General features: G+C 49.5%; 8 protein-coding genes across 8 annotated transcripts; 5 read left to right on the top strand and 3 right to left on the bottom strand.

The window, feature by feature from the left end:
• The first annotated feature begins 85 nt into the window (after positions 1-85).
• On the top strand, positions 86-3194 carry HD556DRAFT_800764 (uncharacterized protein). The gene is made up of 2 exons (XM_041311670.1): positions 86-301; positions 354-3194. Exons 1-2 carry the CDS (start codon positions 191-193, stop codon positions 3135-3137), a joined length of 2895 nt encoding a protein of 964 aa, XP_041165317.1. The 5' UTR covers positions 86-190; the 3' UTR covers positions 3138-3194.
• Positions 3195-6652: 3458 nt separating this feature from the next.
• HD556DRAFT_800507 (HotDog domain-containing protein) lies at positions 6653-7533 on the bottom strand. Its single transcript, XM_041311669.1, has 3 exons — positions 7422-7533; positions 7219-7363; positions 6653-7158 (listed from the first exon to the last, which is right to left on the bottom strand). Exons 1-3 carry the CDS (start codon positions 7484-7486, stop codon positions 6910-6912), a joined length of 459 nt encoding a protein of 152 aa, XP_041165316.1. The 5' UTR covers positions 7487-7533; the 3' UTR covers positions 6653-6909.
• Positions 7534-7618: 85 nt separating this feature from the next.
• On the top strand, positions 7619-11027 carry HD556DRAFT_1335227 (SNF2 family N-terminal domain-containing protein). Its single transcript, XM_041301868.1, has 16 exons — positions 7619-7681; positions 7730-7817; positions 7869-7978; positions 8042-8476; positions 8531-8620; positions 8670-8773; positions 8820-9059; positions 9110-9206; positions 9259-9397; positions 9457-9697; positions 9751-9919; positions 9975-10237; positions 10298-10402; positions 10456-10520; positions 10572-10670; positions 10726-11027. Exons 1-16 carry the CDS (start codon positions 7671-7673, stop codon positions 10858-10860), a joined length of 2391 nt encoding a protein of 796 aa, XP_041165315.1. The 5' UTR covers positions 7619-7670; the 3' UTR covers positions 10861-11027.
• Positions 11028-11087: 60 nt separating this feature from the next.
• HD556DRAFT_1335221 (uncharacterized protein) lies at positions 11088-12235 on the top strand. Its single transcript, XM_041301867.1, has 4 exons — positions 11088-11217; positions 11280-11421; positions 11474-11592; positions 11653-12235. The coding sequence occupies exons 2-4, from the start codon at positions 11359-11361 to the stop codon at positions 12125-12127; spliced, it is 657 nt and encodes a 218-aa protein (XP_041165314.1). The 5' UTR covers positions 11088-11217; positions 11280-11358; the 3' UTR covers positions 12128-12235.
• A 1253-nt stretch (positions 12236-13488) lies between these two features.
• HD556DRAFT_800294 (pyridoxal phosphate-dependent transferase) lies at positions 13489-16149 on the top strand. Its single transcript, XM_041311668.1, has 4 exons — positions 13489-14142; positions 14207-14890; positions 14942-15803; positions 15864-16149. The coding sequence occupies exons 1-3, from the start codon at positions 13624-13626 to the stop codon at positions 15761-15763; spliced, it is 2025 nt and encodes a 674-aa protein (XP_041165313.1). The 5' UTR covers positions 13489-13623; the 3' UTR covers positions 15764-15803; positions 15864-16149.
• Positions 15928-18253, top strand: HD556DRAFT_1494170 (uncharacterized protein; the record flags this gene model as incomplete). The annotated part of the gene is made up of 10 exons (XM_041308852.1): positions 15928-16374; positions 16437-16656; positions 16719-17003; positions 17056-17297; positions 17344-17404; positions 17455-17600; positions 17704-17881; positions 17934-18061; positions 18111-18153; positions 18206-18253. Exons 1-10 carry the CDS (start codon positions 16286-16288, stop codon positions 18251-18253), a joined length of 1440 nt encoding a protein of 479 aa, XP_041165312.1. The 5' UTR covers positions 15928-16285.
• Positions 18254-19137: 884 nt separating this feature from the next.
• Positions 19138-22746, bottom strand: HD556DRAFT_1304300 (CHAT domain-containing protein; the record flags this gene model as incomplete). Its single annotated transcript, XM_041299667.1, has 5 exons — positions 19138-22095; positions 22152-22267; positions 22306-22445; positions 22501-22651; positions 22707-22746. 5 exons carry the CDS (start codon positions 22744-22746, stop codon positions 19138-19140), a joined length of 3405 nt encoding a protein of 1134 aa, XP_041165311.1.
• A 1920-nt stretch (positions 22747-24666) lies between these two features.
• On the bottom strand, positions 24667-27356 carry HD556DRAFT_799919 (pyridoxal phosphate-dependent transferase). The gene is made up of 4 exons (XM_041311667.1): positions 27178-27356; positions 26579-27127; positions 25835-26518; positions 24667-25785 (listed from the first exon to the last, which is right to left on the bottom strand). The coding sequence occupies exons 1-4, from the start codon at positions 27184-27186 to the stop codon at positions 24964-24966; spliced, it is 2064 nt and encodes a 687-aa protein (XP_041165310.1). The 5' UTR covers positions 27187-27356; the 3' UTR covers positions 24667-24963.
• Between the last annotated feature and the right edge of the window lie 213 nt (positions 27357-27569).

Raw genomic sequence — 27569 nt, 5'->3', positions numbered from 1 at the left:
AATCAAGTACTGTTAAGATACCGGTGCCCCTTAGGCAGTGCTCATGTGCACCGTCATTCTATTATTGCGCTTGTCGCTTGTCGGAATTGTGATTTTGGATTAATTCTTGGATTAAAATTAGTCTTGGCTAAATTTATGGCTCTAATCACCATTACCATCAGTGCCTCGAAAAGGCCTCGAGGCACTAGGGATGTCTCGGTCTGATCCTAACCCGCGTCACAAGCTTTTCCTATATGTACACTTGTTTCCCCCTCGAGACTTTTCCCAAGTTGCCATGTCCCAACCCTGCGACGCGTTGCAGGTGAGTTTGTCACCGGGTGTCTGCTCACCGTACCTTACCTTCTCTAATACAGGCCGTGGCGGTGGCACATCGCCCTGCATTGCGCGAACGTGCAGGACAACCATTAATTACACCTGCACCACCCGTAGGATATCCAACATCTGTCCATGCTTCCCGTCCATTGCGCTCTTCTCCTCTCGCTGGGCCAGCATTTTCTAGTAATCCATCAATCGTATCTATAGAGTCGAGTCAATCACATTGTCCAAGTCTTTTTAGCATAGACGTCGGTCCATATTCTCGCTCACAACCCTCATCTATCATCTCTCACACTGGTTCTATTTCTGCCACTACGTCCTCGCATGCCCATCGTGCCCCCAGACCCTTAGGCGGACCGTCCAAGAGCGCCGGTGCCATTCCCACCCTCGGCCTAGACGCCCGCCCATATTCACGCTCCCCACCCTCATCTTTCATTTCTTATACTGGTTCTGCTAGCTCATCCTCCTTCTCGTCGCATGCGCACCGTGCTCCCACAACGGGATCAATCAAGAGCACTATCTCTACACTTAATCTGTTTCGACGGCATGCCAAGGAGGAGCCAGCAGCACCACTTCCTACCCAAGCACCACTCGGGCATAGTCGCTCAGCATCATTTCCATGCCAAACAGTTCCCACGCCAGCCCATGTCCCACAAGCCTACTCACCAAGTGTTGCTCGGCCAGTCTCCCGAAAACCTTCAGTGTCCCGAAACCCGGATGATAACTGGATGTCGTCTACTCCATTTGGTCCTGCGTCTACGCCCCGCTTTTCCAGACAAGCGATGTCATCACAACCAGTCGTGATGCCCCTGAGTGCTAGGGAATACCGCCGACGAAAATGTGCCAGCATGATGACGAACACGGTGTATTCGGCTGCATCTGGTTCACCGGTCTCCGGCAGGGAAGGTGTAAATTTTCTACCTCATATTGAAGAGGCCTCCGGTCCTTCTCCTTCCGTTCCCTCATCCGGAAATAGGTCTTCCAGGCGTGCCTCGTCTCCTTCGCTTCCATCCTCACGGGTATCTCTTCCCCCAAGTTCTCGGGAACCCGCATTGTCCGAGACAAGTTCGATCAGCAGCAGCTTCTTCTCATTATCGTCTGAGAACGAGGCAGAAAATGCCGTCATCACTGCGGTTGATCCCGGCGCAACGCCGTCCCGGAGGATGTCTTACCCCAACCCAACCCAGCGTCATTCACGCATTAGTCTCGTGGATGCCGTAAGTCGCCTTTCGCAGATGAGCGGGGCAAGTGGAGATACCGTGTTTTTGGATATGGATGACAGTCTTAACCCTCGTCAGAGACAGATCTCTGTGACGGAGGATGACGGAGTGCTCAGAAGGGCGAGCTCTAGAAGAGTACTCAGAAGGGCAAGCTCGAGAAGGAAGAAACCTGATGCACCTTCCCGAGAACCGCTAATGGCGGACGCCGCGGCACAACCTACTGCGCTACAAGAACGCACTCGAGTGGTCAGGATTCTGGAAGCCAGCGAAGTTTCGTCTACTCCCGTGCTTGACAGCACGTTTTCTGGCGCATCCCATGACCATGAAGAACTTGTCTCCGGTGACATATCCACCGAGCAGGCCGCTCCTGAATCGAAGCTGGACTCGAAGGCGCCAGGCACTTCGTCCGCTGAGGCACAGGTCAGGTCTCGCAAGAAGCTTACCAAATCTCGAAAACAATCTATTCAGGTACCACAAGCACAATTAGCTACCCCTTCATTACCCTGGATACCTCGCCCTTCTTCACCGTTCTTCAGGGGTAGTGCAAAACAGAACACTCCAAATGTTCCCACACCGGACGCGACCCTCCAGGAAAATGTTCCGCTGACTGAAGAGATAGGAGATAGCGGAAAGGAGAACAAACGTCTGGGTCGTCGATTGACATTCCAGTTTATTCCCTCCCCCTCCTTTTACAAGCGACCCAAGTCGGCTTCAGGCAGTGCTCCAAGCCTTGACTTGAGGTCTCCGATGAGGAATGACGCACGGCAAGGAATGTCTGAACCTGATTCCCGGTATGGAACGGATAACAGCCTGACAGGTAGCGCAACTACTATCACCTTGTTGCCTCCTCCGCCTATTACGTCTTCTTCCAGTGTATCCTCAAGTGCGGGAAATTCTACTTCAAGCTTGACTGATGGCAGTAGCACGATGGGGTCACGGGACACTGGCGCTACTTCTATCAATGCTCCGAACCTCCAAACCGCTTCTCGTGGCGCAGAATATTCTTACCCCAAAATCCCGTCGAACCTGAAGCAGAGCATGGTAATGCAATGGGGCAGTGACAATGACAGTGACCAGCAAGACAACTCAAGACATGCATCCAAAACTTTCGTCGACCCCCCTAATGCCTCGCATGATCAAGAAGTACAAGCATCGTCATCTTCCTTTTGTACCGTCACCTCTTACGCATCATTCACCTCGTATGCCACATCAGGCTCTACACCTACTGCTCTAGATGCCAAAAACACGTTTCGCCACCACGACCAAGCACCGGATCCTAATGTCCACCCTATGTGGACAGTTCCTATGGTCACGATCACCGCTGCCTCACCAACCATCCCCCCACCGCGCGCTAACGAAATTTCTCCCATACTTCACGAACTCCACGTAGAACCCTCTTTTCTAGCTATTCCCGTCCCCGTTCCTACCCCGAGGCCTACAGCACGCCTGAAGCGCCCGCGTCCACGTCCACGCCCACAGACGGCACCTGCTTCACCCACCGTGCCGCATTTTCCGACTCCAACTTCGAAATCACCGCGGACTGCCGGAGCGTCGTCAAGGTTCAAATCTATATTCCGCAGTCTTCTTAGTCGTGCAGGCTGATCATCAGGGTCATCTTTGATTTTAGCAAGAAGTTTGATGCTGATCCTCCAGTATATTGTTATCTGGAGAGACGCTTACGCCTGTTTCATGTGGACACAATTAGCGAGATAGCTACTATCCTATTTCGTCTGGGTTTATGGTCACCTGTCTTGGGCATGCGAGTGCATGATAATAGTTTTGGGAACGGACACTGCTTTCTTTGACTTGCACGTAATTGATGTGATGATTATTTACATACATTGTACTAGAACGTTTTTCATGACTTTCACGAAGATGAAACAGATATCTTGGGACTACATGGTCAATAATATATGAGCGTGATGACTCAAATTTGATGAACGTGCACACTAGTTGGATTGTACTAGTTTCATGGAAGATTCTATGCAAGAAGGGCGACAACGTTCCTCACACGCGACTGGTTCGATAAGTTGCACAGTCACGATGCCGCATGACCCTGAAAAGTCATCGCAGGACCGATATTCTTAGATGTACCTAGGGGGCTGAACGTTGAACGATGAGCTGCAGTGCAATAACCCACACCAATATTCGGGGTTTTGATCTCGTTACTTTGTCGTTACTAATGATTAATTTGTGAGCGGCAGATGGGCCGCTGGACCCCTTACGATACCACTGATATGGAGGCACAGGAAGTTTTCTTTACATAAATGCAATCATACGGCAGTTGAATAGCATTTCTCGGTAAATTGGATGTCTAACGAAAGGGCTATACAAGAAAAAAAACGATTCAGAAGTCCTGGTCGAGGCTGTGAAGCAGCTCAAAGTCTTGACCCAGTGCGCGCGCTTCTGGCACTCAGCCTCGAGAAAGAGACCGACAATCTCTACCACAAGAGAATGACAGAATCGGAATTACAACGATCAACCCCTTTTGAGAATTGGAGGACCCGCACAGGTGTCAGGCGGTCGCACGTTTACCCGTGGTGACAGGCTCGGAAGACGAGGTTGCTCGTTTGTAGGACTTTGAAGATGGAACAAAATAGTGGAACAGTCAATTGAATGGCCCAAGGATAGCCAGTAGCGACGCCAACTTAGACCAATCGGAGACGACCCATTACTGACGCCCACTTATGGGGGATCGACTTGATGGACTTTTCACCAGATGCAGCTCAGAGCTCAGTCCTAGCGACTGATAAAGCCATGGAGCACAGGAACGTGATAGGTTGCAAGGACGTCTAATCGATTGTGGAACACCAGCACCAGCCAATCGTGACTGCGTCCAGTACTTGCCATCCTGCGCACTTATTCTTATTGTCATTGAAGTCTAAGGACGAGGGAAATAATCACACACTTCGAGGGAGTTATGTTGCTGTCAGCCGGGAAGGCCGTGGCCGTGCACTTTGTTGTGCAGATCGATTTGAAGACGCCACTGATGCGGATGGATACGAGTGATGAAGTTATGAACGCCAGCCTCTGCAGTTGGCTGCAGATGCCAGCACGACAAGGCTATCCTCGACGGTGATCAACCTGGTGTAGTGTGGCCAATCCCGGATCCGAGGCCAACTGGGTGTCCATCATTTTTTGCGCGTTATCGAGTAAACTCAGCGGTTTCATCAAGTAGGATTGATGCGGGATCTTCGAGATTATCAGTGGAGACTCATGATCACGAAACGTTGTTGATGCCCGAAAGTTCGGAGCTGCTCTCACGGTTCTGTTCTGCCACAGTCACAGGCTCACAGCGGCCACTAGCCGATTCAATAACCGATATCATGATTGCAAACCCCAGCGCACCTATGTATCTTTTCGTAGCCGGCACTCATTTTAGGAATCCATAACCACTGCGGCCATCGATCTCAACCCTTCGTCTTTGATGATGAGCAGAAGTATGCAGCGCTACACGGTGCACAACGCTTATGACGATGCTACCGATGCCCTTCAAAATGATACATACTCCCCGAACATGCTTTTAGCATTCAGGTGCGAGGTAGGCCCTCAATAACACACGTGTCAGTATGCTTGACTGTCTTCAGAGCTGCGCCAACAGTATGTCTCCTTTCGAAGCAGAAGCTGCTGTTGGGTGGGTGATTGGCGCTCAAATGGAAGTTGCCTACTTGTTTCTACTGGACGTTTATGTGATCGAGAGGCACAGATAAATGCCTTCACAACGAGCACCGAGCACAAGGAGCGTTTGTCATTATCAACGGAGCATGCAGACCTCCGAATGGGGCTCATCGTACTTCCATTATGCCATACTATCACATAGATGGGAAGGGCACGAACCACTACTGCATGTCTTACTGGGATCAGATCGCATACGACTTAAACCCAGTTGGTGGCATGCAGTCATTGCTCGTGATAAGCATAACAATGTTGTCGAGCTTCAACGTTAGAAATGGTCAATTCCATGTTTGGTCTGGCGCGCTGGCAAAGAGCGCTTTGAATACATGGGGATGGACTGTTTAAGGATTCTCTTCTACCAACAAGATTAGTCCCTTTATCTCGACTATCCTCCCAATCACAAACAGTCTGTTAACGTGATTGTGCAGCAGTTGAACGATTTGACGGGCATAGTCGGATGCACGGGCCCTTGTCGCCTTCTGTCCAGGAATGATAGGAGAATCTAATCAGCGTGTCATCACATTATAGGAAGATATCGCATTCTCGCAGTTTGACATCTTCGGCGTCCTCCTACCAGCGATAGCGAGAAGAGGCAAACCGCTCTCGGGCCGTTGTTGCAGGAGATCGTGACTCATTCGGGTGATATTACTGCCCTGAACTGGGTTGGACAACTTGAATCATGGCTATCTTCCAGTCGACATGAAGCTCCATTATTCATACTGCTATTATTGTCTGATGAAGGAATACAGAGATTGGTCTGCTTGTGCGACGTGTCGGGGCCGTAAAGTTGGCTTCGACATTATGCAACATACATGAGTCCCTGAACGTTGCTCGTTTTGCGCACCACCGCCTTGATCTACCTTGCCCTGTATATCCTGTCACTGAAGTCAGATAGCACCTGGCTCCACCCGTTAAGCCAGGGTAAATGGGCTTCATGACCGGTTATCGCCACAGAAGACAGGCTGATCAGGCTGTTCGTAACATAATGAACTCCATCAGGACAGTTGAGATATTGTAGCTGCATGTATGTAAGTGATTTCCGCTGTGCAGCTAGCCTGATTCTGGTCAACAAATTCTATGGATTCTAAACTAAAAATGTACATTAGTAGTTTGAATTTTCTTATATATGCACACAATGAGGCTAGACTCCGACTCGGAGATCACATAGTTCATCTTGAAAACTAATCCGCGAATCGTCTCACAGACGGATGTGCCAGTGGGGGTTGGCTGTACTTAGTTTGCAAAGACATTGATCGCAGTGTTGAGAACGATCCTGTCAAGCGTGTGTGCTAGAGCTTGGTCATGAGAACGCACAGACGAAGGCTCCTATTTCTGAATCGGGACCTGGTGTGAGTGTATTGAAATTACTCGATGGTGGAGTCGCAGCGCTTATACGCGGCACGATAACACAAATCTAGAACAGGGGAGTCGCATATATTATGATACTGTTCCTAGCGTTCGCCAAGAAAGAAAGTAATCGCCTAGTAGTCATAATCTGGGAAGGCCTTCCAAATCATGGTACATAGGATCACATCGGTCATGTGGAGGGCACGCGAGCACCAGAGATGTGGCACAAAAGTGCAAAGGTTAGACTGGTTGTCATACTAGAAAATCAGGGAATCAGGTAAGCGTGCTTGTCGCAGCACCCTCTCGTTCATCAGCGAGTTCGAAGAATTCCACGATTTAGTGTAAGTGCACTTCAAAGCTTAGATTCCAAACTCTCATTGGTCGATAAGAGGCTTGAAAGACCTTCCCGCAGAAGATCAGTCATGGGGCTGCTCTTCCTGGACCCCCGTTCAACAAAAACATGGGTGTAACCCCCAACAGCTGCGGGTGCATCTTTTCCCTCCTCAAACACCGCGACCTCATACGTCACAGAACTTGAACCGAGCTTCACTACCCGAAGGCCGAGATCCAGGACCTGAGGAAATGACAGGGGGGAGAAAAACTATTACTGGAGTTGTGAACACCTGATCAGGGCGTAGAGCCGTTTGGCACTAGTACTTACCTGGCAGTGGGACGAGACCACCAGTCCAATTTGGGCAGAATCAGGGGTGAGTCCGCATCGTTGGATGAGAAAAGTGTTTACTACAGAATCAAAGAGGTGGTAGTAGACGGAATTGTTGACGTGTGAGTACTGGTCGTTATCAATCCTTGACATGAGTTAAGTTTCATGTATACGTGTAATCATTAAGGAAGAGTGGACTGTACCAGCGAGTTCGGTAGGAGAGGAAAAAAAGGTAGTCGGAACGTGTGTGTGCACGGTGTGAGCTCATGCCAGTGGTACGTGCAAGCAATCCGACGTAGTACCTAGTAATAAAATGTGGACGCGAGTTTGAGTATGTAATACAAACGACCACGTGACGATCAATTAGGTGCGACGCGTTGTTTTAATTACACTTCTTCAACCGCGATCATTCAACCATCTTCAACTAATCCATACCCTGACCACCTACAACCATGGAACGCCTGTATGTACCATGTATAAGATTCTGAATAATACCTGAGCAACTTCCCAGTCGCAAACAGATGGCATTTGACCCTAGTTTATACCCAGAGTTCAAGAAACCAACTGATGCAAAGACTTCAGAACTGCCAAGCGTAATCGTACGTCCTCATGTTTAACTTTATCTCTTCACTCAACACGATATTGTGTAGTCTATTTCAAGTTCTTCTACATCTTCTGCAACCTCAACGGTGGCACCGACAGCTCGACACAGAGGCCGAACAACAATCGTAATATCTTCTGACGAAGAAAACGAGGACTTGTACGTATTCGCTTTTCTCAGCGTGGCGTGCGACTCACAATTTTTGGTGATGCTGTTAAATAGACCTATTGCCCAGTCGCGATCCTCTGCTCAACCCCCACCAGCTGCTGCTCGTAACAATTTCGTCATGGATACCTTGAAACAGGCCCTTCCCGTGCCTCCTCTCGAGCGCAAACAGGTGCCAGCACCTGTTCACATTCCTTCAAACCGTGATATTCTTCCGGGCCCTTCCAACTTTAATTCGATGGTGGATGCGTCCCATCAGCCACACATCTACGAGCCCCGGATGTCCGCTACCGAGACTGAAAAGGCGTTGCGTGCTCTCGTAGAAGATAGTATCACCCCTGATGATGAAATTGAGATCGACATGGAGGAAGCCATTGTGGAGGGCTTCCAAGATGGTATTACACTTCTCCCGCATCAGGTCCTTGGTCGTGCTTGGATGCGTGATAAAGAAACAGGTAAGAAGAGAGGTGGAATACTTGCAGACGATATGGGGTAAGACTTTCAGTACTATTGCTCCTAGCGTGTAGTCAAGCTTTTTTTGTGCAGTCTCGGAAAGACTATTCAGACACTTACGCGAATCGTCGATGGTCGTGCCAAAAAATCTGATAAAGCGGACGGTTGGGCTGCCACGACCTTGTAGGTCAATTGTCTTTGATATTTTGTTTGTTAAGTTCATGATTTCTAGGGTCGTTTGTCCAGTTGCGCTCGTCTCTCAATGGGCCTCCGAGATCGCGAAGATGGCTGTAGGATTACGTGTGATTGAACACCACGGACAAAGCCGTACCACGGGTGGGTGCTTTCCACTCCAAATGGTATCCAACTTAATGCAGCACAGACCCTCTGAAACTCAAGTCTGCACACGTTGTGGTCACTTCGTATTCCATTGTAGCTTCTGAATACGCGACATTTGCACCTCCCGCAAAGGACGAATCCAAGTCCAAGTCAAAATCCAAGAAGGCAGCATCCCAATCGGACTCGGACTCTGATTCTGATGAGATTGTCACGAGGAAGAAGCCTGGAAGGGCAAAGGGCAAGGACGCATTGTTCCGCGTGAAATGGTTTAGAATTGTCCTTGGTGCGTCGCCACCCGTGTTGGCTGAATAATCACATGACGTGTATACAAAGATGAAGCACACAATATCAAGAACAGGAATACGAAAGCGGCTATTGCATGCTGCGAACTAGATGGGAAGTTTCGCTGGTGTCTTACAGGCACACCCATGTGCGTTTAAAGTTCGCGTTATGTGAAGGCAGTCCTACAAATTTCTTTTCAGGCAAAATACAGTGGATGAACTGTTCTCTCTCCTCAAATTTATCCGTGTGCGTCCGCTCAACGACTGGCAAAACTTCAACGAACAGATCGCACAGCCTATCAAGGCTGGGCGACCAGTACGTGCCCTTAAACGACTTCATGTGGGTCCTTTTGTGCATGTGTATTGAATCATTGCCCTACAACTCGACCTCTTGTGCAGGTCGTTCTCCAATCCATCATGCTCCGACGTACCAAGGATTTCGTCCTTAATGGAAAACCTATCATATCCCTTCCGGCACGGCATTTGACTGTTGTTCAATGCAAATTTGATTCAGACGAACAAGCATTTTACAGCACGCTCTCGAAACGCATGACAAACGAACTTGACAAACTTGTTCAGGCCAACGAAGCGTCCAAGAATTATACTCACGTGTTGCTTATGCTCCTGAGACTAAGGCAAGGTAGGTTGACTCGTGTACTGACGTTGCATCACATGCTAATTCAGATTCACTAGCTTGCAACCATCCGTCCCTTGTGTACAAGGACTACCGCATCGACTCTGAGGCCGCCGAGCCTCGCCCCACTAAGAGCGATGATGGTGATGAAGATGCCGACGAGCTTGCGACACTTTTAGGACAGATGGGTGTCTCGAACGGCAAGAAATGCCAGTTGTGTCAGGCAAAGTATGTTACCTTCGCTGACATACAGTAGGAATTCTAACTCGTCTTCTTTGCGCAGCCTCACCTCTTCCGATTCAGACCACTGTCCTGACTGTATCGAAATCGCTGCCAAGGCCCGACGCAAGTCTGTGGCCGCACCAACCGCTCGTGATCCTAACTTACCTCCGGATTCGGCGAAGATTCGCAAGCTGTTGGAAATTCTTCGGGATGTGGATGAACGAAGCGAGAGTGCTGAAAAAACGATTATTTTTTCTCAATTCACCAGCATGTTGGATCTGATCGAACCATTTTTGACTGCGGAGGGAATCAAGTTTGCCCGATGTATGTTTTTTGGCTTCTCGTCACTTGAGGTTTCTGACTTGCTATGATGGCGCTATGTAGATGATGGAAGCATGACGAAGGATAAGCGTGAGGCATCGCTGGAGAAAATTCGAAACAGTAAGAACACGCGCTGTATCCTGATTTCATTCAAGGCCGGAAGTACTGGTACGTTCCCTCCAACTCACAATGATGGCGAGTCCCTAATCTTTGCGTTCTAGGGTTGAATTTGACCTGCTGCAATAATGTGGTCCTCGTTGACATGTGGTGGAACCCTGCGCTTGAGGTCCGTCCCAGACTCACTTTTTAAAAAAATCAGAATTAACCGCGGGGATAGGACCAAGCATTCGATCGTGCGCATCGCTTCGGGCAAACACGCGAAGTCAATATCTTCAAGCTCACTGTTCCCGAGACCGTCGAAGAGCGGATCCTTGAGGTAAGTTATGTAACATTTGCAATCAAAGCTGTAATCGAGCGATGACGCTATATAGCTTCAAGAGAAGAAACGCGAGCTTACGAAAGCGGCGTTGAGTGGAGAGAAGATGAAGAATATGAAACTCGGCATGGATGATTTGTTGGCGTTGTTCAGGCCTGGGGCGCACCATGATGACGACGATGAGGAATGATTGAATGTTCGTACGTGCTAGACACGTTGAGGTCTTGGTTTCGATCGTATGCGTTTATGCTGTTCTCGCTGTTGTTTTGATCTACGTATCATTTCGTGCTTGCGTGCAATGCTATTCTACATAAATGCTGTTGAGCGCTGAGCAGTACTATGTAGTGTTGATGTCGACGAAAGATTGATTTTCCTTTTCTGGTTGTTGGTGACGCGTTGCAATTGCTCGTGCCGGGCCAATTGCAAGACTCAAAGCAGATTGGGTCTCGAGCTACTGGAGTCGATTGTGATCATATGTGCTTATTATTCAATTGTCTGGGTCTAACATATTGCAACGTTCCTCTTGCACTCATTCTCGTAGGAGTAGGTATGTTAGGTCACTCAGCGCAACGTTGTTGGTCAGTGGCCACGTGCTGATTGTCAGCGGAGCTTGCAGAGCCACTGACGGTGATTTGGTGTTATCATAGACGTTTCATGATAGAGTGAATCTTTAAATCCTAGAGCCTAGATGAACACGATCGATACCAGCTCCCAAGGATCCACATCTGCAGACGTTTGGGACCAGCCCAGTGCAAGTAATGATGTTTGATACTGGACCACGAGACCTGACGGTACCTCTTTAGGATTACTCTGGCCTAGGCGCTGCAACTAAATCACAGCGGAAGGCCCAACGGATCGTTCCAGACGACTGGGATAACGATGAAGATGAGGAAGAAGATAACGCCAAAGTTTGGGAAGACGCGTGAGTCTACTGTTCTCCTTCAGCTGTCAGCCCCAGCGTTAACTCCTCTGCACATTGCAGAAACAGCAAAGCACCCATGCCAGAACTCATCATCTCTCCCTCAAGCACCGGGACATGCGTCGTCCCCCCTCCCCCAGCTGCCTTCCAACCGACGATGCGCATCCTGAAACGGCCCTCTCCCTCTCAATCAGCCTCGAATTTCACTACCTCGCTTTCTTCGCAGACGCGCAACACTCTTGCTGAGCGTGAGGCTCAGTATCAAGAAGCTCGTAATCGAATATTTGGAACAACGGGCGAGCGTGGCAGTGATGATTTGGAAAGCCGACGCGGGGTGCCGGTGAGGAACGGTAGTGGTAAGGGAGCAGATGCTGGATCTGCGGCGTCTGCGGTGCTGCGTACTCCTACAGGTCCGCCAGATGCAGACAAAGGGGTGGGTCGGACCAATGATTTCCCTCCAAAGGGATTTCGTGACAGGAAGAATGGGAAGAACCAGAACAGCACATCTTCGAGTATGTTACCACGGACTTCGAGTTGATTTTTCTGGTGTTCAGCTAGGTTTTTACTGTTAATTGATCGTTGTATTTTTGTCTTGTACACGTTCTTAATGCAACGCGCTTGTGAGTCGGAGAGCTCTTTCACGCCAACTCGCCGCACGTCAACTACTGTATGTACAAGTCTTTGGAGCTCTCGGCCCGACTTCTCATACGCCTCAGGTGCGAACAAGACAGAACAGCGAGTTTCGATATCTTTCAAACTCTGATGGCTTGACCAAATACACATCACATCGGAAACAGTTACATCACGACTCAGAGGCAGCAGGCTGAACAGCGGAGACAGTGACGCGGGTGAACATGAAGTATACCAGAGTACGAGACGTGCCAATAACATAGTCTTCTCGAGCAGGTCGTTGTGTCGCCGTCTGGACCTGTAGTTGGGTGGTTGAGCGTGGTTGTGCCGCAAGTTGAACTGTTACTGGGGACAACTGACTAATCTGAGCATTAGTCTTCACAGAGGGGGAGGCGCCACGTAGACCCTCTGAAGATTCGGTTATGCATATAACAGAACGAGGGACACCTAACACACTGCTTACCTGTTTTTTTCTTCCAGCACGATCGTTACAAGCTACGGGCCAGTGTACTACGCGAAAAGACTACGCTTTGGGCGTTATTGCAGCGCAATGGACTCGCTTGCTGTCGGGCGATGACAAGAGGGAATGAGACCATTCCGAAGGTGGGGAGACGAGGAAGGGTTGGGACATTGGCATTGGCGAGAAGGACCAGATGTTGCCGAGGGAGGATAAGGCTTCGAATGTCTATCATCAATATTGGTACTCTTTGAAAGGGTACCAGCTGAAAAAGTAGCCATAGTCATCGCTTCCCAAGTGCGCAAAGGATTTGTGGCGTCGACCTTTATAGTTTTGTGAGCAGAAGAAGGAAGGTATTGAATTGCAGGAGTAAGTACTGAGTCCTGACTTCAAGGCAAGACGGTGGTGGCGAGTTTCCTGTCATATAGCTTGTCACCTTGAAAATATTACCTTAGTCTTCCCAGCCAGACCTTATGAAAATAGTCGTTCCTTCCAGGATTTTGTGCGATACAGAACATCGGTTCTAAGCTCGATTGAAATACAACAATTGTGTACATGGCGCTGAGCAACCTCCATCATGATCAATAGACTTGACATGTGGAAGCATACCACGCACATCGAATGTTCTCAGCCGCACTTGAAGTCGATTTTCTCGCGTTGTCGGTACGGTGTAATGGCTAGATGGTGCAATCAGTAGGGTCCACTGTCATCATACTCAAAATAAATGGTCAACGTGATTTGTTGCACCGTCAAAACAGGAAGACGGTAGAGTTGGAATGTTCCCAAGAGTGAGTAATGAGTGAAATAAGCCAACTACGATCAGAGGGGCGGGGGGGCGTGTATATTTCTGACATAAGCAAAGTTTTTATACCATCCCTTTCTGAGGTCGTTATAAGTTACCCCGTTCCTCATCGTGCTCGTTCTGTGGTTTGAACAGGACAAGAAAAATGCCTTCACCAATGGCGTTGAATCCGCCATCACGTTCTCCGTCCATCTTCAAAAAGAAAAAATCGTTTAGCCAGTTGTCGTCAATGGCGACCGCAGCGTCCTACCTTTCTGCTGTTCACCAAGCAGATACGCGCGCTCGCAGTCATGACAATTCTTCGGTTTCATCAACCCCTGCACTTTCACTATCATCTTCTGTCACAGCTTCATCAGAAGACACCATTCTCAACGAGGACGATGAGAATAATTGTCTCGCGTACCCCTTTACACCCCCAACATCTGAACAGGTCTTCACCACCGTTCACACGGAGTTTGGTCATTGTGCAAACGAGGCGTATCGTTGCGTCTCTAAGCATGACTACTCCAAACCTGTGCAAGAGCACAACATTGAAGAGCCTCCATATTATATCCTCCTCACCACCTATATTAGTTACCTTATTCTCCTCTGTTTTGGTCATATGCGTGACTTCTTCGGAAAGCGTTTCACCAAGTCTTATTTCACCCACCTTATGCCCCATGATGTGCGTTGCAATCTTCTTTCCCCCTCAACCTTGCTCCCCATCATCTAATTCATTTTGTACCCAGGGTTACGCGCCATTGAACTCGGATTTTGATTCGTTTTACACCCGTCGGCTTAAGCGTCGCATGGATGACTGCTTTTCCCAGCCTGTCACTGGTGTTGCGGGACGCACTATTGTTATCCTCGACCGGTATTCCACGGATAACAATCACACTCAAATTTTCACCGGTGGCAAGACTCGTGCGCTGAACATTTCTTCGTATAACTATCTCGGTTTTGCCCAGGCCCGTGGCGGCTGTGCAGACGCAGTTGAGGAAAGCATCCGTCGATATGGCGTTTCCACTTGCGGCACGCGTCTTGAGAGCGGGAGCAGCGAGCTCCACGCATCTGCCGAAGCCCTCGTTGCACGTTTTGTTGGTATGGAAGATGCATTGATCAGTTCGATGGGTTTCGCCACCAACTCTACTTTTATCCCCGCACTCGTGGGAAAGGGATCCCTTGTCATCTCCGACGAACTGAACCATGCTAGTATCCGCGTCGGTGTACGCCATAGTGATGCGCAGGTCCGGATGTTCAAACACAATGATATGTTAAGCCTCGAGTCCTTGTTGCGCGAAGTGGTCAGCCAGGGTCAGCCCAAGACACATCGTCCGTGGAAGAAGATTTTAGTCATCGTCGAAGGTTTGTATTCTATGGAAGGCACTCTCGTGAACCTGCCCAGAATTGTCGAACTGAAGCAGAAGTACAAGGTGTGTACCGCAGTTAGTTTGTTGTGTTATAATGTTGATATGTTATCCAAGTTCTTCCTCTTTGTTGATGAGGCACATTCAATCGGTGCGCTGGGTCCCCATGGACGCGGTGTCACAGATTACTTTAACATCCCTCCTCGTTCGATCGATGTCTTGATGGGCACTTTCACAAAGTCCTTTGGTGCTGCTGGTGGATACATCGCAGGACCTAAAATCCTTATTGATGCTCTCCGGTTGCATGGTCACTCCGGACTGTATGCAGAAGCTATGACGCCCCCCGTTCTCACCCAGGTCGTCTCGTCGATGGCTAGCATCATGGGCGTCGTTCCGTCATCACAGTCGACCAAGTCCGCACTCACGCTCAGCCCTGCTAGCTCCATCGTAACGCTGAAGGATGGTGCAGAGGAGCTCCCAGTGATGGCACCTTCAAGCATGCTGCCGACGTGGATGAACCTCCATCCGGCTCTTGCAGATGGTTCTGAAGCTCGTATGCGTATCCGCCGTCTTGCCTTCAACTCGCGGTATCTCCATCAGGGCCTCAAGAAACTCGGTTTCATCACCTACGGACATCCATTCAGCCCGATTGTCCCTCTTCTCATCTTCAATCCGGGCAAGATGAGCATGTTCTCGCGCATGATGCGTTCGCGGAGCACGCCGATCGTTGTCGTTGTCGTGGCGTATCCTGCCACTCCGCTTGTTACCAGTAGGGTACGGTTCTGTGTTAGCGCATCGCACACAAAGGAGGATATCGATATGGTGCTACGAGCATGCGATGAAGTGGGCGGCATCCTGGACCTGAAGCATGGAGTAGGCGAGCGGTGGGGGATCGACGAGGTTTGCAAGCGCGCAGTGGAGCTTGTACACTCTGTGTGAATGCCTGCATAACTATTTTCCTTGCTGCTACCCTCTTCATGTAAGTTATTGACGGCGACTTTGTTCCACGACGAAGCAATACAAGGTGATCACTATACAGGTTAGATGATGAAAGCTACGAGAAAAATGACATACATACATTAACGAGGATTCTGGATATTGGCTTTTTTTTTTCAGTACATACACTACCACACGACGACATCGTCCTTACTTGCGTCTTAGGCTGATTCTGTTCAAGACATTTTCTTTACCTTTTCTTGCAGATATATTATTGGTCTCGCATTTCATTTGCTGATGATGGACGGAATGAGCAGGGGGTGGTGCGCGTGGTGCTAGCGATGTATAAAGAGACGACTAACTTGGGGACGGCTGATTGACCAATAGCGCTCGTTGCCTTTGTAGATCCGGGCCGCAGCACAGTGATATAAGTGGGATGCTTGGCGTGCATGCACACTTCATCTTATCGGTTCAGTGACTCGCCTAGATCGTAGCACATACGGTATCTCTTCACCAGCAACGACAATGCCAGCTCCAGCAAGCTTCAGCAACTACATCGACACGCACGCAGATGCATTTATCAAGCGTCTAGGCGATGCCGTTGCTATTCAAAGGTAGATTCTGTACTCGCGTGCAATCAACTTTCCGACTTAATTCAAGACTCCCATGTGTACAGTATCAGCAGTGATGCTCGTCGACGCGAGGACGTCATTGTGATGGGAAATTGGCTGAACGGCCAGTTGAACGAGCTTGACGTCGAGACTAAGCTCGTAGATCTCGGCACGCATGAGATGCAGGGGCAGACGCTGCAGCTCCCTCCGGCCATTATCGGACGCCTGGGGAGCGACCCTGCGAAGAAGACGGTGTTGATATATGGACACTACGACGTGCAGCCTGTGAGTCCTTTGTAGTGGTGTGTGTTGTGTTAAAGGGCACAGTACTGAACCGCAGAAACCAGGCACTGAAGACGGACGGCTGGAAGACGGATCCGTTCACGCTTGTGGTGGACGAAGATTCAGGTCGCTTGATCGGTCGTGGCTCGACAGATGATAAGGGCCCGATTTTGGGCTGGTTGAATGTCCTAGAGGCACATAAAAACCTGGGAATTGCGATGCCTGTGAATTTGCGAATTTGTTTTGAGGGTATGGAGGAGAATGGGAGCGAGGGGTTGGATGAGTGCATTCAGGAGGAGGTGAAGAAGGGTAAGGACGGGTGGTTTGACGGAGTTGATTGCGTGTGCATCGTGCGTGATCGTTGCCTGCCAGTGTGGAGATGTGTGCTGATGCACGAGACAGAGTGACAATTACTGGCTGAACACCCGAACCCCTGCACTGACATATGGGCTACGTGGTATTGCATATTTCAGCATCAACATTACTGGGCCCGGTCAAGATCTGCATTCAGGGTTATTTGGGAGGACGGTGCACGAACCCATGACAGATTTGATCAAGCTCATGAGCAAGCTTGTGGATCATAACGGAGACATTTTGATTCCTGGCATCGATGACATGGTCCCACCCCATGACGAGGACGAATTGTGCGTGCCCAGACTTTTCATTGAGATCTAGACTTATTCTACGTAGGAAGCTTTACCAGAAGATGGACTATACGATAGATGATATCGAAGAGGCTGCTGGTGGAAAGGCAAGTGGTCATTCTTTTGGTGATTGCTCGCATCTGACTGAATCATAAAGGTGGCACTGTCATCGGAAAAGACTACCGTGCTAATGGGCCGAATGCGTCAGCCATCCCTTTCCCTACACGGCATCGAGGGGGCATTCTCAGCGGTCGGAGCTAAAACTGTCATTCCTGCCAAAGTGGGCGGGAAGTTCAGTATTCGGTGACTTCATTCCCCACCTCATTTAACTCCGCACGCTGATTGTGGCTCTTCGCTTCGCTTCATCATTTCCGGTATAACATCTACGTGTTATCGATCTTACCAGCCTCGTTCCTCCCCAAACTCCGGAGAAGATCATACCCCTTGTCCATGCATACCTCGAAGCCGAGTTTGCGAAGTTTAACAGCAAGAACAAGATGGAGATAGAGTACCTACACGGCGGTAAACCTTGGGTTGCAGACGTTAGGCACTGGAACTTTGAAGCTGCAAAGAAGGCTATCGAGGTGTGTCTGAAACACCGATTCTCTTCCACGTCATGAATTAGAAATCGTTCAGGCTGTGTATAAGAAGACACCAGACTACACACGTGAAGGAGGCTCGATCCCCGTGACGCTGACATTTGCGGAGAGCCTGGGCGTAAACGTATTATTACTGCCTATGGGCAGAGCAGATGACGGAGCTCAGTACGTGATTTTTTCACGACCCCTATTTACTGGTTGACATATTCCCCAGCTCGACCAACGAGAAGCTGGATCGATCGAATTTCATTGAAGGAGTGAGTGGATTAATCAGGAAAACGTCAATGATAATTTATGGTCCTATTATAGACGAAGGTCCTAGGTACCTACTTGTACGAGGTTGGCGCTGCTGCATGACACAAGTAACAGAAGAAGAAGCTCTACAATTGTTGTATTTGGTGAATTTACGCCGCATATGGCTACTACCTCACGGGATTACAGCAGTAATTCTTGGCGTTATGAAGGTGTCAGCCAAGTGCGCAGATTTCAGATCATTGCATTTGTCTATAACTTCCTGGACCTGGTCAATGCCCCGGCACTCCCAACTATTCGGTAAGCGCTGGTATCTCATCGTCTCTTTCTACTTCACAAATGATAAATTCAATGCAACAATCTACGCAAGCATCAGTTCGAGACTCGAGAGATCTTTCGTAACCGTGATCACTCTGCAGCCGCGCTGTCCATTGCGATTCTCTTGTCAACACCTCAGTTCAGTTGGCTTCTTCAAAGGTTTTCTTGTCCTTTTCTTTTAACATTCTTAGCATATATCTCGCACTGTCCCTCGTTGCGACATGTGCACCTCACCAATAACACAAGCAGCCAATATCCACTAGTACTGCTGATATTATATAGACGAATGTCAGCCATGACCAGTGTCAGACCGGTGACCAATGAGCACTAATTCCTATCTTCTATCATGTCCTGTGATGCCCCCACTAGTAGCTAGTTTTCGAGACCACTATTAATATTAGGACAATAAAGTATGAAATCTCGGAACCCACTTGGCATTCCCAGCTTCGATAGAAGACTTACAACTAGTACCGCAAACATTCAAATATTTGCCAAGCAAATGTCCAGACTGAGTACGTAAGGTCAACAGAATACGAGTACATGATAGATGACAAGGTTGTCAAGAGAATCGTAGTAGAACGACAACCGGAAGTACGCCGCAAATTGTTCGATCGAATAGTAGAGAATCCGACATCAACACTGTCCTACAATGAGTCCTAGAAGCTAGAAAACTACAGTCCGGTATGAATGAAACCAATTCTCTGCTCAAGCGGCACTGTCTTCTTCACTGCGTAAGTAGTCTTGTTGAGTGCCCAGGCCGCCTTCGTGCAATTCATGACACCCTCATCCATATCCTTGAACATGTTCTCGTAGAAAGCTTCAACAACATGTTTTGCAACAGCGTCATCAACCTCCCAAAGAGTGCCGACAACACTCTTGAACCCCGAAAACTGTACACCAGATGCGAGATGAATGACTTCGTCGGGCGTCTTCTCATCGCCGCGGGCGGCATGACACCCCGACAAGAATGCGAATTCGGCTTGCGGTGCATCATTCTCCACGATGTCAAGCAGCGTGAGGGGTTTATTTCTCATGACGAAACGTGAGTTGGAGGGATGTTCATAGTCCTGCTTGCCGTGGCAAGCGAGGTGTACCCAGGTGTTGCATCGCAAAGCTTCGAGTGCACCGGCTTGTGTAGCTTTGTCGCCAGAAAGATGAGTGAACTTGACGTTAGGAGGAACATGTTTATGGACAAGCTCAAGTTCGGTTTCAACAGCAGCGAGGACCGTGCCTTGCCCTGCGCCAGGTTGATCTTGTCCGATCGCCGCGAAGGAAGGAGTGACACGTGTCGTCATCGTCTGTCGAGCCCTGATCAGAGAAGAAAGTGTTGGAGTGTAAGAGCAAATGTAGAGGTCCTCCAGGCTCGGTTCCCGCCCAGAGCGGTCTGCATTCATTCGAAATGGGTGGGCTGCGTGAAGAGGAATGGATGTAAAGGCTGCCGTTGGACATAACCAAATTCGAGAGCCACTCGGTAATTTCAGATCCTGCTGTAGTACATTGACAATAGGTTGCATGACCTCGTCCCATATCGTCCGCAGCAGTGCTATCAGCGCTGTTCTTGGCTCCTTTGAGTCCACGCGAGCCGTATCCCGTATCACGTTTGCGAAGTGCTTCTTGAGCATCTTCAGATCTGTGAGAGCGAGAGACGGGAAGGGAACGTGGTGGGGCTTCCCTGACGCTGAAACAATGATGGCATTGCAGGAGTATTCGCTAGCATTGAGAATAATGACTGGGCCGTGGCGGGCTGCCACTTGCAAATCTTCATATGATGGCGGGAGCAGGAATCGCGAGAAACCTTGCAGATTGCGGATTTCAGCCACCACAGCTTCCCATTCTGTCGTAAGTCTCCTGTACTCCGTTTCTGCCCGATCAGCAGCGTCCCGGTCTGCATTGCCTGCAGAATTCCGAGCATCAGATAGGCTCTTGCTGAGCTCCGAGAGTCTATGAGCTAGCGGGATATTGATGGACTTGAGATCGTCCAGCGGAGCCCTAAGTCGACAGGCCAGCGACCGTTGCTGGTCGCGACCCTGCTCCTCAAGTTCAACCCCTCGTTGCAGATCATTACGACGAATAGCGCATGATGTTGCATTCATGGGTAGGGATTCAGCACTATCAATCGGGATTGCAGTATTGCGACCGAGGATAATTGAGGATTGCGCCACGTGGTTATTGAAAAGGTCTAAGCATGTTTGATACGCTTCAAGGGCAGATTCGTGTTCATAGAATTCCGATTGGCGAGCCCATTGGATAGCCTCCTTGATGCGTTCTGGAAATCCCTGAGTAGGGTGATTCGAAGCCAATCTGAAGTTCTCCACTGCAAGTGATAGATCAACAGCGTTGGGTAGGATCCGATAACGAGACAGATAGGCCTCCTTGAGCCATTTGTAGCTGAAATAACGGTCCGCGTGCAGTGGCGGCAAAGCCACCAATGAATCTTGGCAAAGACCAATGGCCTCCTCAACATCTTTTTTCTTCCGTGTCTGCGCGAAACGAGAGCAGAGTGCCATGCTCAAATTGAATAAATTTCTGTGGCGCTCCGGATGATCGTCCTGCTGTAGCAACAGAAGCGATTTGCGGCACAGATCAATGGCCTCATCTAGATCCTCGCTGGCATGTAATTTATCATGTCTAGTTATGAGCGCGGCAGCAAGGTTGTTGAGCTTGGTGTCACGATTTGGGCGCCCAGGTGAGCATGACGCCAGTGCTTTGCGAAAGAGGCCGGCAGCTCTGTTTATATCATCGATGTCATTGCATTCATTGAAACGGGTGAGGAGGGCGCGCCCCAGGCCATCCAATGACGCATCATGATATTCGTGCCCAACAGGGCGTAGGGGCAGTGCTTCTTCATAGAGAGAGATGACCTCGTCAAGGTCATGAGATCCCCCTTGGTGATCGAAGCGGCTACGGAGGGATACGGCGAAGTTAATCAAGTAGGTAACGCGGTTGGGATTTCCCTCGGGGCACATAGAAACAACTTCACGACCAAGTTGTACGTTCCGATCTAGCTCATCGAAGCCGCATTGTCGAAAGCGTGCTTTTACTGCCTTTGCAAGCTTGTCGATGGCGCTGGGATTGTGTTGATTTCCCGGAGGACATAGCTTGAGTACGATTCGTCGAAGGTAGATATCTTCATCGGATGCATCTATGGGAAGATTGTTGCATGCCCGTACCACATAATCGACACCATTTTTGCCGATCGCGATGCTACGAAGATAGGTGTCTTCAGAACAGAGAGACAGTAGCTCATGACAGAGCTGGGCTGCCTTGAAGATATCAACAGTGATAGAATGATAGCTGTAGCGCCAAATCAATGCTTCGGCGAGATGATAAAGGGAAACTGGACGGTCGGGGTGGCCTCGCGGACGCAGTGCAAGGGCATCGCATAACAAAGTGGTAGTAATGTAAATGCCTTGAAGATCTTTGCGGATATACCCTTGAAGGCGGGCCCACGCAAGGTTAGTGAGAGCTGCCGCATGGTCTGGATGATCGACCGGACACTGGTCCAGAACTAACTCAAAATGGTTCATAGCATCGTCCAGGATTTGGACCCCACCCCTGCCTCTCATGTAGTCGCATAATCGTATGTGGCCCACATCTGTGTCTCGAGCAATCCTGCAGTCATCGATAGACTAAATTTTGCATTCTGTCAACAAAAGCCAACAGCACGAAGGCCGGTGTCGCTCACATCAAACGGCACACTGCCATCATTTGCGCAAGTAATCCCAGAAGCGACTTTCAGCGTGAGAGAAGGGCAGACACCCCGAATGGGCGGAAACGATATATCTGCGACCACGAGGGACTCTGAGGAGACGCGGATGAGTGTGAAGCAGATCACTCACCGAAAGGCTCGTCACCACGATCGAGCAGCCCTTCCCACGACATTTCAAGCTTTCCCACGAGTTCCCCACGACCTAGCATTCGGCCGAGCTCAAAAGATGCCCGAATCTCCACCGATAACTTAGGTGATACATCTGGGGATCTACAAGCCGATGAGTACAATAATCACATCTACAAGTGCGTGTAGAAGGCTTTACAAGGTCACAGTATCGCCCCATACTACAAAACTGTCGGATGATAGCACCCGCACAGCTGATTTCCAGCATCTCTTCGAGTCGACATTGACAGACACGTAAATGCCTGCTGGTATCCGCCCGGAGGGGACACTGATTTTCTTCCCACCAACGACTGTAGCAGAACGTGAGGATCACGAAACAAATACCGAGGCGGTATGGAGACCGACCTTCAAATATGATAGATTGCCCTTCCGAGCTACTGGTCATGATGTCAAGAAATGACAAAGAGACTGGGGATGGGCTGAGTGCTCGGTGGGTGGAACGAGTAGTAGGACAAGATGATATGAGGTTTATGTATGAAGTTCAGGTGAAAGGGAGAGCTGAGGGAATTCGAGTGGTGTTACACGTGTACACCGATTACTGTTCGGCACCATAGACGCTGGCCCTCATTCTAGTGTCAGACCAAAATATACAGGCTAACGGCAACGACGTGTGCCAATGAAGTGGACGTAAGTTAATGCCAAGGTCAGTCACGTCAGCGAAAGATAGCACACCAGGGCCGGAGGCTGCTGATCAGCACTAGCAATGAGCTGGAGTGGACATGCAAGTTTTAATATGTCATGTGATGCTCCTTGCCACTAAGCTATTTCATAACTGGTATCGTCCCGAGTCAGAGAACTCATTTACCACGCTATGAGGCAAAATGAAGAATCCATTATATTTCGTAGTGCAAACATTAAAAACCATTGGAGACAAATCAAACGTACATAAGGGCTGATCCAGTTTGTATGAGTTCGACTGAACTGATACAATAGGAGTGGATGATCGCGAGTGAGATGAAAACAGAGACGGCGGTCTGTGCGAGTACGGCTCGAATGCCATATGGAAGCTAATGCACTGCCAGTGTGCCGCAACAAGAGATTATATAAACACCGAATGTGACTGAGAGAAGCCGGGATGCCTGCAAGAACGAAGTAGGACCAAGAGGCAACCAATTGCGGATAGAGTTCAGCACAATGCTTAGAGCAGGAAGGGAGCGTGATAAATTCCCACACGCTAGTTCCCCTAGAGTTCACACTGCGGAAACGAGTCTGTAATTGGTACAGACGTCAGACTTGAACTCTGCCATTCACACATATGAAGCAAGCTTCTCTCAGTTGATAGCAGGGTCGGCTAAACACTTTCAGATGAAGGCGGACTTGATTGAAACAACCATTACAGTTGCACCGTATCATGATGTGATATCTGGTGCAGTTGTTGCAGCCTCGCTGATTTATTCGTATTCAGCAATACCGCTGTATGAAACGTTATGTGATCAAGCAATCCATCGTCCTCCGGGTTCCGTAATCATTCACCGTACTATTGGCGGTGTAATACGTTCGTGATTGTTATCAATCTCGGCAGGCTCTCACCACAGCTGCCAAGGCATGCGAACCCTGCGTTCATTTATTGATCGACTGTCTTCGAATGTTCCGGAATGCCATCGACAAGAAGTGAATGCATACGGCAATGTTGACCCTGGTGAGTGCGTGTCCCTTGCTCCATGAGTGAAACGACTCGGAGGTAATTCGTTGTCGTGCAGGACTTGGTTTGTAATTCCTGGGACGAGTTGTTTGCAAGCGTGAATGACAGCTACGGACAGATGTGTTCCCAGGTTTGACTAAATACGAACTTTGATCTGTATTGGTTGCAGGTGAGTTTCACCTTCTGGTATGACTTTCTGGCGGCGATTTGAATAGCGACCAACTGATCCCATTGATGACAAGGTTGATGTTGAGGTTGCGGACTCGAACATCTGACCAGTGGGTATGAGACTCCTGCTTCCTGTGTCTGATACACTGTCAAGCATATTGAGCTGAATGGTGAAAGATGAGAGTCGAATTTTTGTCATGGCCCGCAAATACAAAACATCGTGTGTCTCTAGAAAGCTGTGAGTACTGTCGTGAAATGTGATACTTCTGTTGGATATTTCGACGTAACATGCAAGTCTCGCTACTACTCTTATCTCGTTTTACTTTCACATTCACTTGCTGTGAACACGTACAATGACGGTCTCGTATTTTACATCGTCACTAACGCACAGGTATAGAGTCTTCCATCCCTCGTCGTTCCACCTCATTCTATCATACTCAGACTAAGGTGAGATACTCGCACTCGTTATCATACTCGACCGTCACTGACGTTTTAAATCGTAATCCTTCATTTGTCTCTCGCAGGTACATCTATACATCTATAATGGAGTCTATTATACTCAGACTGAGTCCTTCGTTTGTCTCTCGCAGCTTCCCTCCGTCCCTACTCGCATCAACTCCATACTCTGTCGTTGTACAAGCAAACGTTGTGACAACGTGGTCGTCAATGTAGTCGTCAATGTAGTATCTCAATATGCGCAATGATTTGTAAATGCTCCGAAGTGTGAGCTGGCGGGGAGCGACAAATAAATGAAGGCCGAGCAGACACCTGACGACACAGTCATGCAGGCGTTCACACAGAGTGCACAAGCTCCACTGCGCGCTCACAAACCTCATCAATTCCCCACCGCTCGCACGAACCATGTTTCATGTCCAGAATGCCGCCCACCTCGTCGCACGCCCGCAACACGATATCGATATCCTCCTTTGTGTGTGATGCGCTAGGACAGAGCCGCGCACGACCCGTATTAAACGAAGTGGCGGGGTGCGCTACGACAACGACAGCAATTGGTATGGGGCGCGCACGCATCATACGCACGAACAAGCACAATTTTCCCGGGTTAAAGATAAGCAGTGGAACAATCGGACTGGAGACATGCCCGTACACAATGAAGCCGAGTTTTTTGAGGCCCACGTGGAGATAGCGGCAGTTGAAGGCAAGGCGGCGCATACGCATGCGAGCTTCAGATCCGTCCGCGAGAGACGGCCGAAGGTTCATCCACATCGGCAGCATGCTTGCAGGCGCCATTCCTGGGAGTTCCTCTGCACTTTCCTTCGGCGCGACGATCGAGCTATCAAGGCCGGGAAAAAGCGTGGATTTGGTGGGTCGTGGTGCCGGAGTCACACCCATAATGCTGGCCATCGACACAACAACCTGTGCGATCACGGACGGCGTTATGGCTTCCGCATACGGACCCGAGTGGCTGCGCAGGCGGAGAGCATCAATCAGGGATTTCGGCCCTGAGATGTATCCTCCAGCTGCACCGAAACCCTTGCTGAACGTGCCCATCAGGACATCAATTGAACCAGGAGGGATGTTGAAGTAGTCCGTCACACCCCGTCCCCGAGAACCGAGCGAACCGATTGAGTGCGCCTCGTCAACGTAGAGGTAGAACTTGAATGAAAGCTCAACATTGTGTTACAACGGCAATTGTATTACATACTTTGTACTTCTGCTTCAGCTCGACAATCCTAGGGAGGTTCACGAGTGTTCCCTCCATGGAGTACAAACCCTCGACAATGACCAAGATTTTCTTCCACGCACGATGCGTCTTAGGCTGACCCTGACTTATCACCTCACGCAGCAGAGACTCGAGGCTTGCCATATCATTGTGCTTGAATATCCGGACCTCCGCACCACTCTGTTGTATTCCAACCCGCATACTAGTATGGTTCAGCTCATCGGAAATGATCAAGGACCCCTTCCCCGCGAGTCCAGGGATAAAAGTGGAGTTGGTGGCGAAACCCATAGAACAGACCAAGGCGTCTTCCGCGCCCAAAAAATGTGCAATGAGGGCTTCTGCGCACACATGAAGATCGTTGCTCCCACTGTCAAGACGTGTACCGCAGCTGGAGACGCCGTATCGGCGGATGCTCTCCGCGACTGCATCTGCCCAGCTGCCGCGGCCCTGGGAAAAGGCAAGGTAGTTGTACGATGAGACGTTCAGGGCGCGTGTCATGCCACCGGTGTAGATCTGGGTATGATTGTAATCGGGGGAATAACGGTCGAGGATAAGAACAGTGCGGCCAGGGACACCTGTGATAGGCTGGCCATAGCAGTCATCCATGCGACGCTTTATCCGTCGAAGGTAGAAGGATTCAAAATCCGAGTTCAGCTGTGCGTAACCCTGTATATGGAACAAAATGAAGGTAACAAACAAGGTTGAGTAGGACAGGAGATGCCATACATTATGGGGCATAAGGTGGGTGAAATAAGACTTTGCAAAACGCTTTCCAAAGAAATCGCGCAAACGACCCAACATGTAGAGAATGAGAATGCTTACGCAGGTAGCGAAGCAAACATAGAGTGGGGGTTCCTCGATGGCGCGCTCCTGGAACGGCTTCGTGTAGTCATGCTTAGAGACGCAACGATAAGCCTCATTCGCACAGTGACCGAACTCTGTGTGAGGGGTAGTAAAGACCTGCTCGGACGTGGGCGGCGTATGGGGGTTCATGACACAGTTTTCATCGTCATCCTCATTGAGGACGGTGTCTTCTGATGAAGTCGTAACAGAGGAGGAAAAGGAAAACACACGGGTTGGTGCCGCGTGGGGGTTATCATGAGCGGGAGCACGAGAATCTGCTTGTTGAACAACAGAAGAGTATGGCACTGCCTTCGTCATCGATGGCAACTGACTGGCCGATTCTTTCTCCTTGAAGATGGACGGAGAAGGGGATGGCGGATTCAATACCATGAGAGACGGCGTTTTCTTGTCCTGTTCAAGGAAAAATAACATCTGTCGAGCTTCAGAGATGGAGCAACAGGGGAACAGGGCTGCGACGACACCTTGCTCATTTATAATATATGCGGGCAAGCTTTCATCAGACATATGATGAGTTGGCGTAATCGCGATGCTTGACAGACCTGACGGACGCTGGCAGAACAGTTGACTACATGGAGCAACCGTAAACCGCATGACGGGTTAGATGATTTCCCCTTTGAATCTAGCTGCCACGTAGTCATGGTATGATTACCATGAAGTCTGAACGCCCACTAGCATGCCGATGATGATAGTATGTGTAAGCGTTGAAGGAAGCGATATGGCGACAGTGATTGTCATATTTCCAAGCTCTGACGCGTAGAAATCTGCTGTCGACAAGACCAGAGCCGCTGCCAGGAAGTTTGGGGTGGTAGTGATGTGCAAAAGAGTTACCACAATATGGCGATCCAATAGCAAA

This window comes from Suillus plorans (assembly GCF_016647745.1).
Source record: "Suillus plorans strain S12 chromosome Unknown HD556scaffold_6, whole genome shotgun sequence".
In the NCBI taxonomy this organism is placed as follows: Eukaryota; Fungi; Basidiomycota; class Agaricomycetes; order Boletales; family Suillaceae; genus Suillus; species Suillus plorans.
Note: the sequence above shows the minus strand (reverse complement) of the source record. Positions and strands in the feature narration are given on the sequence as shown.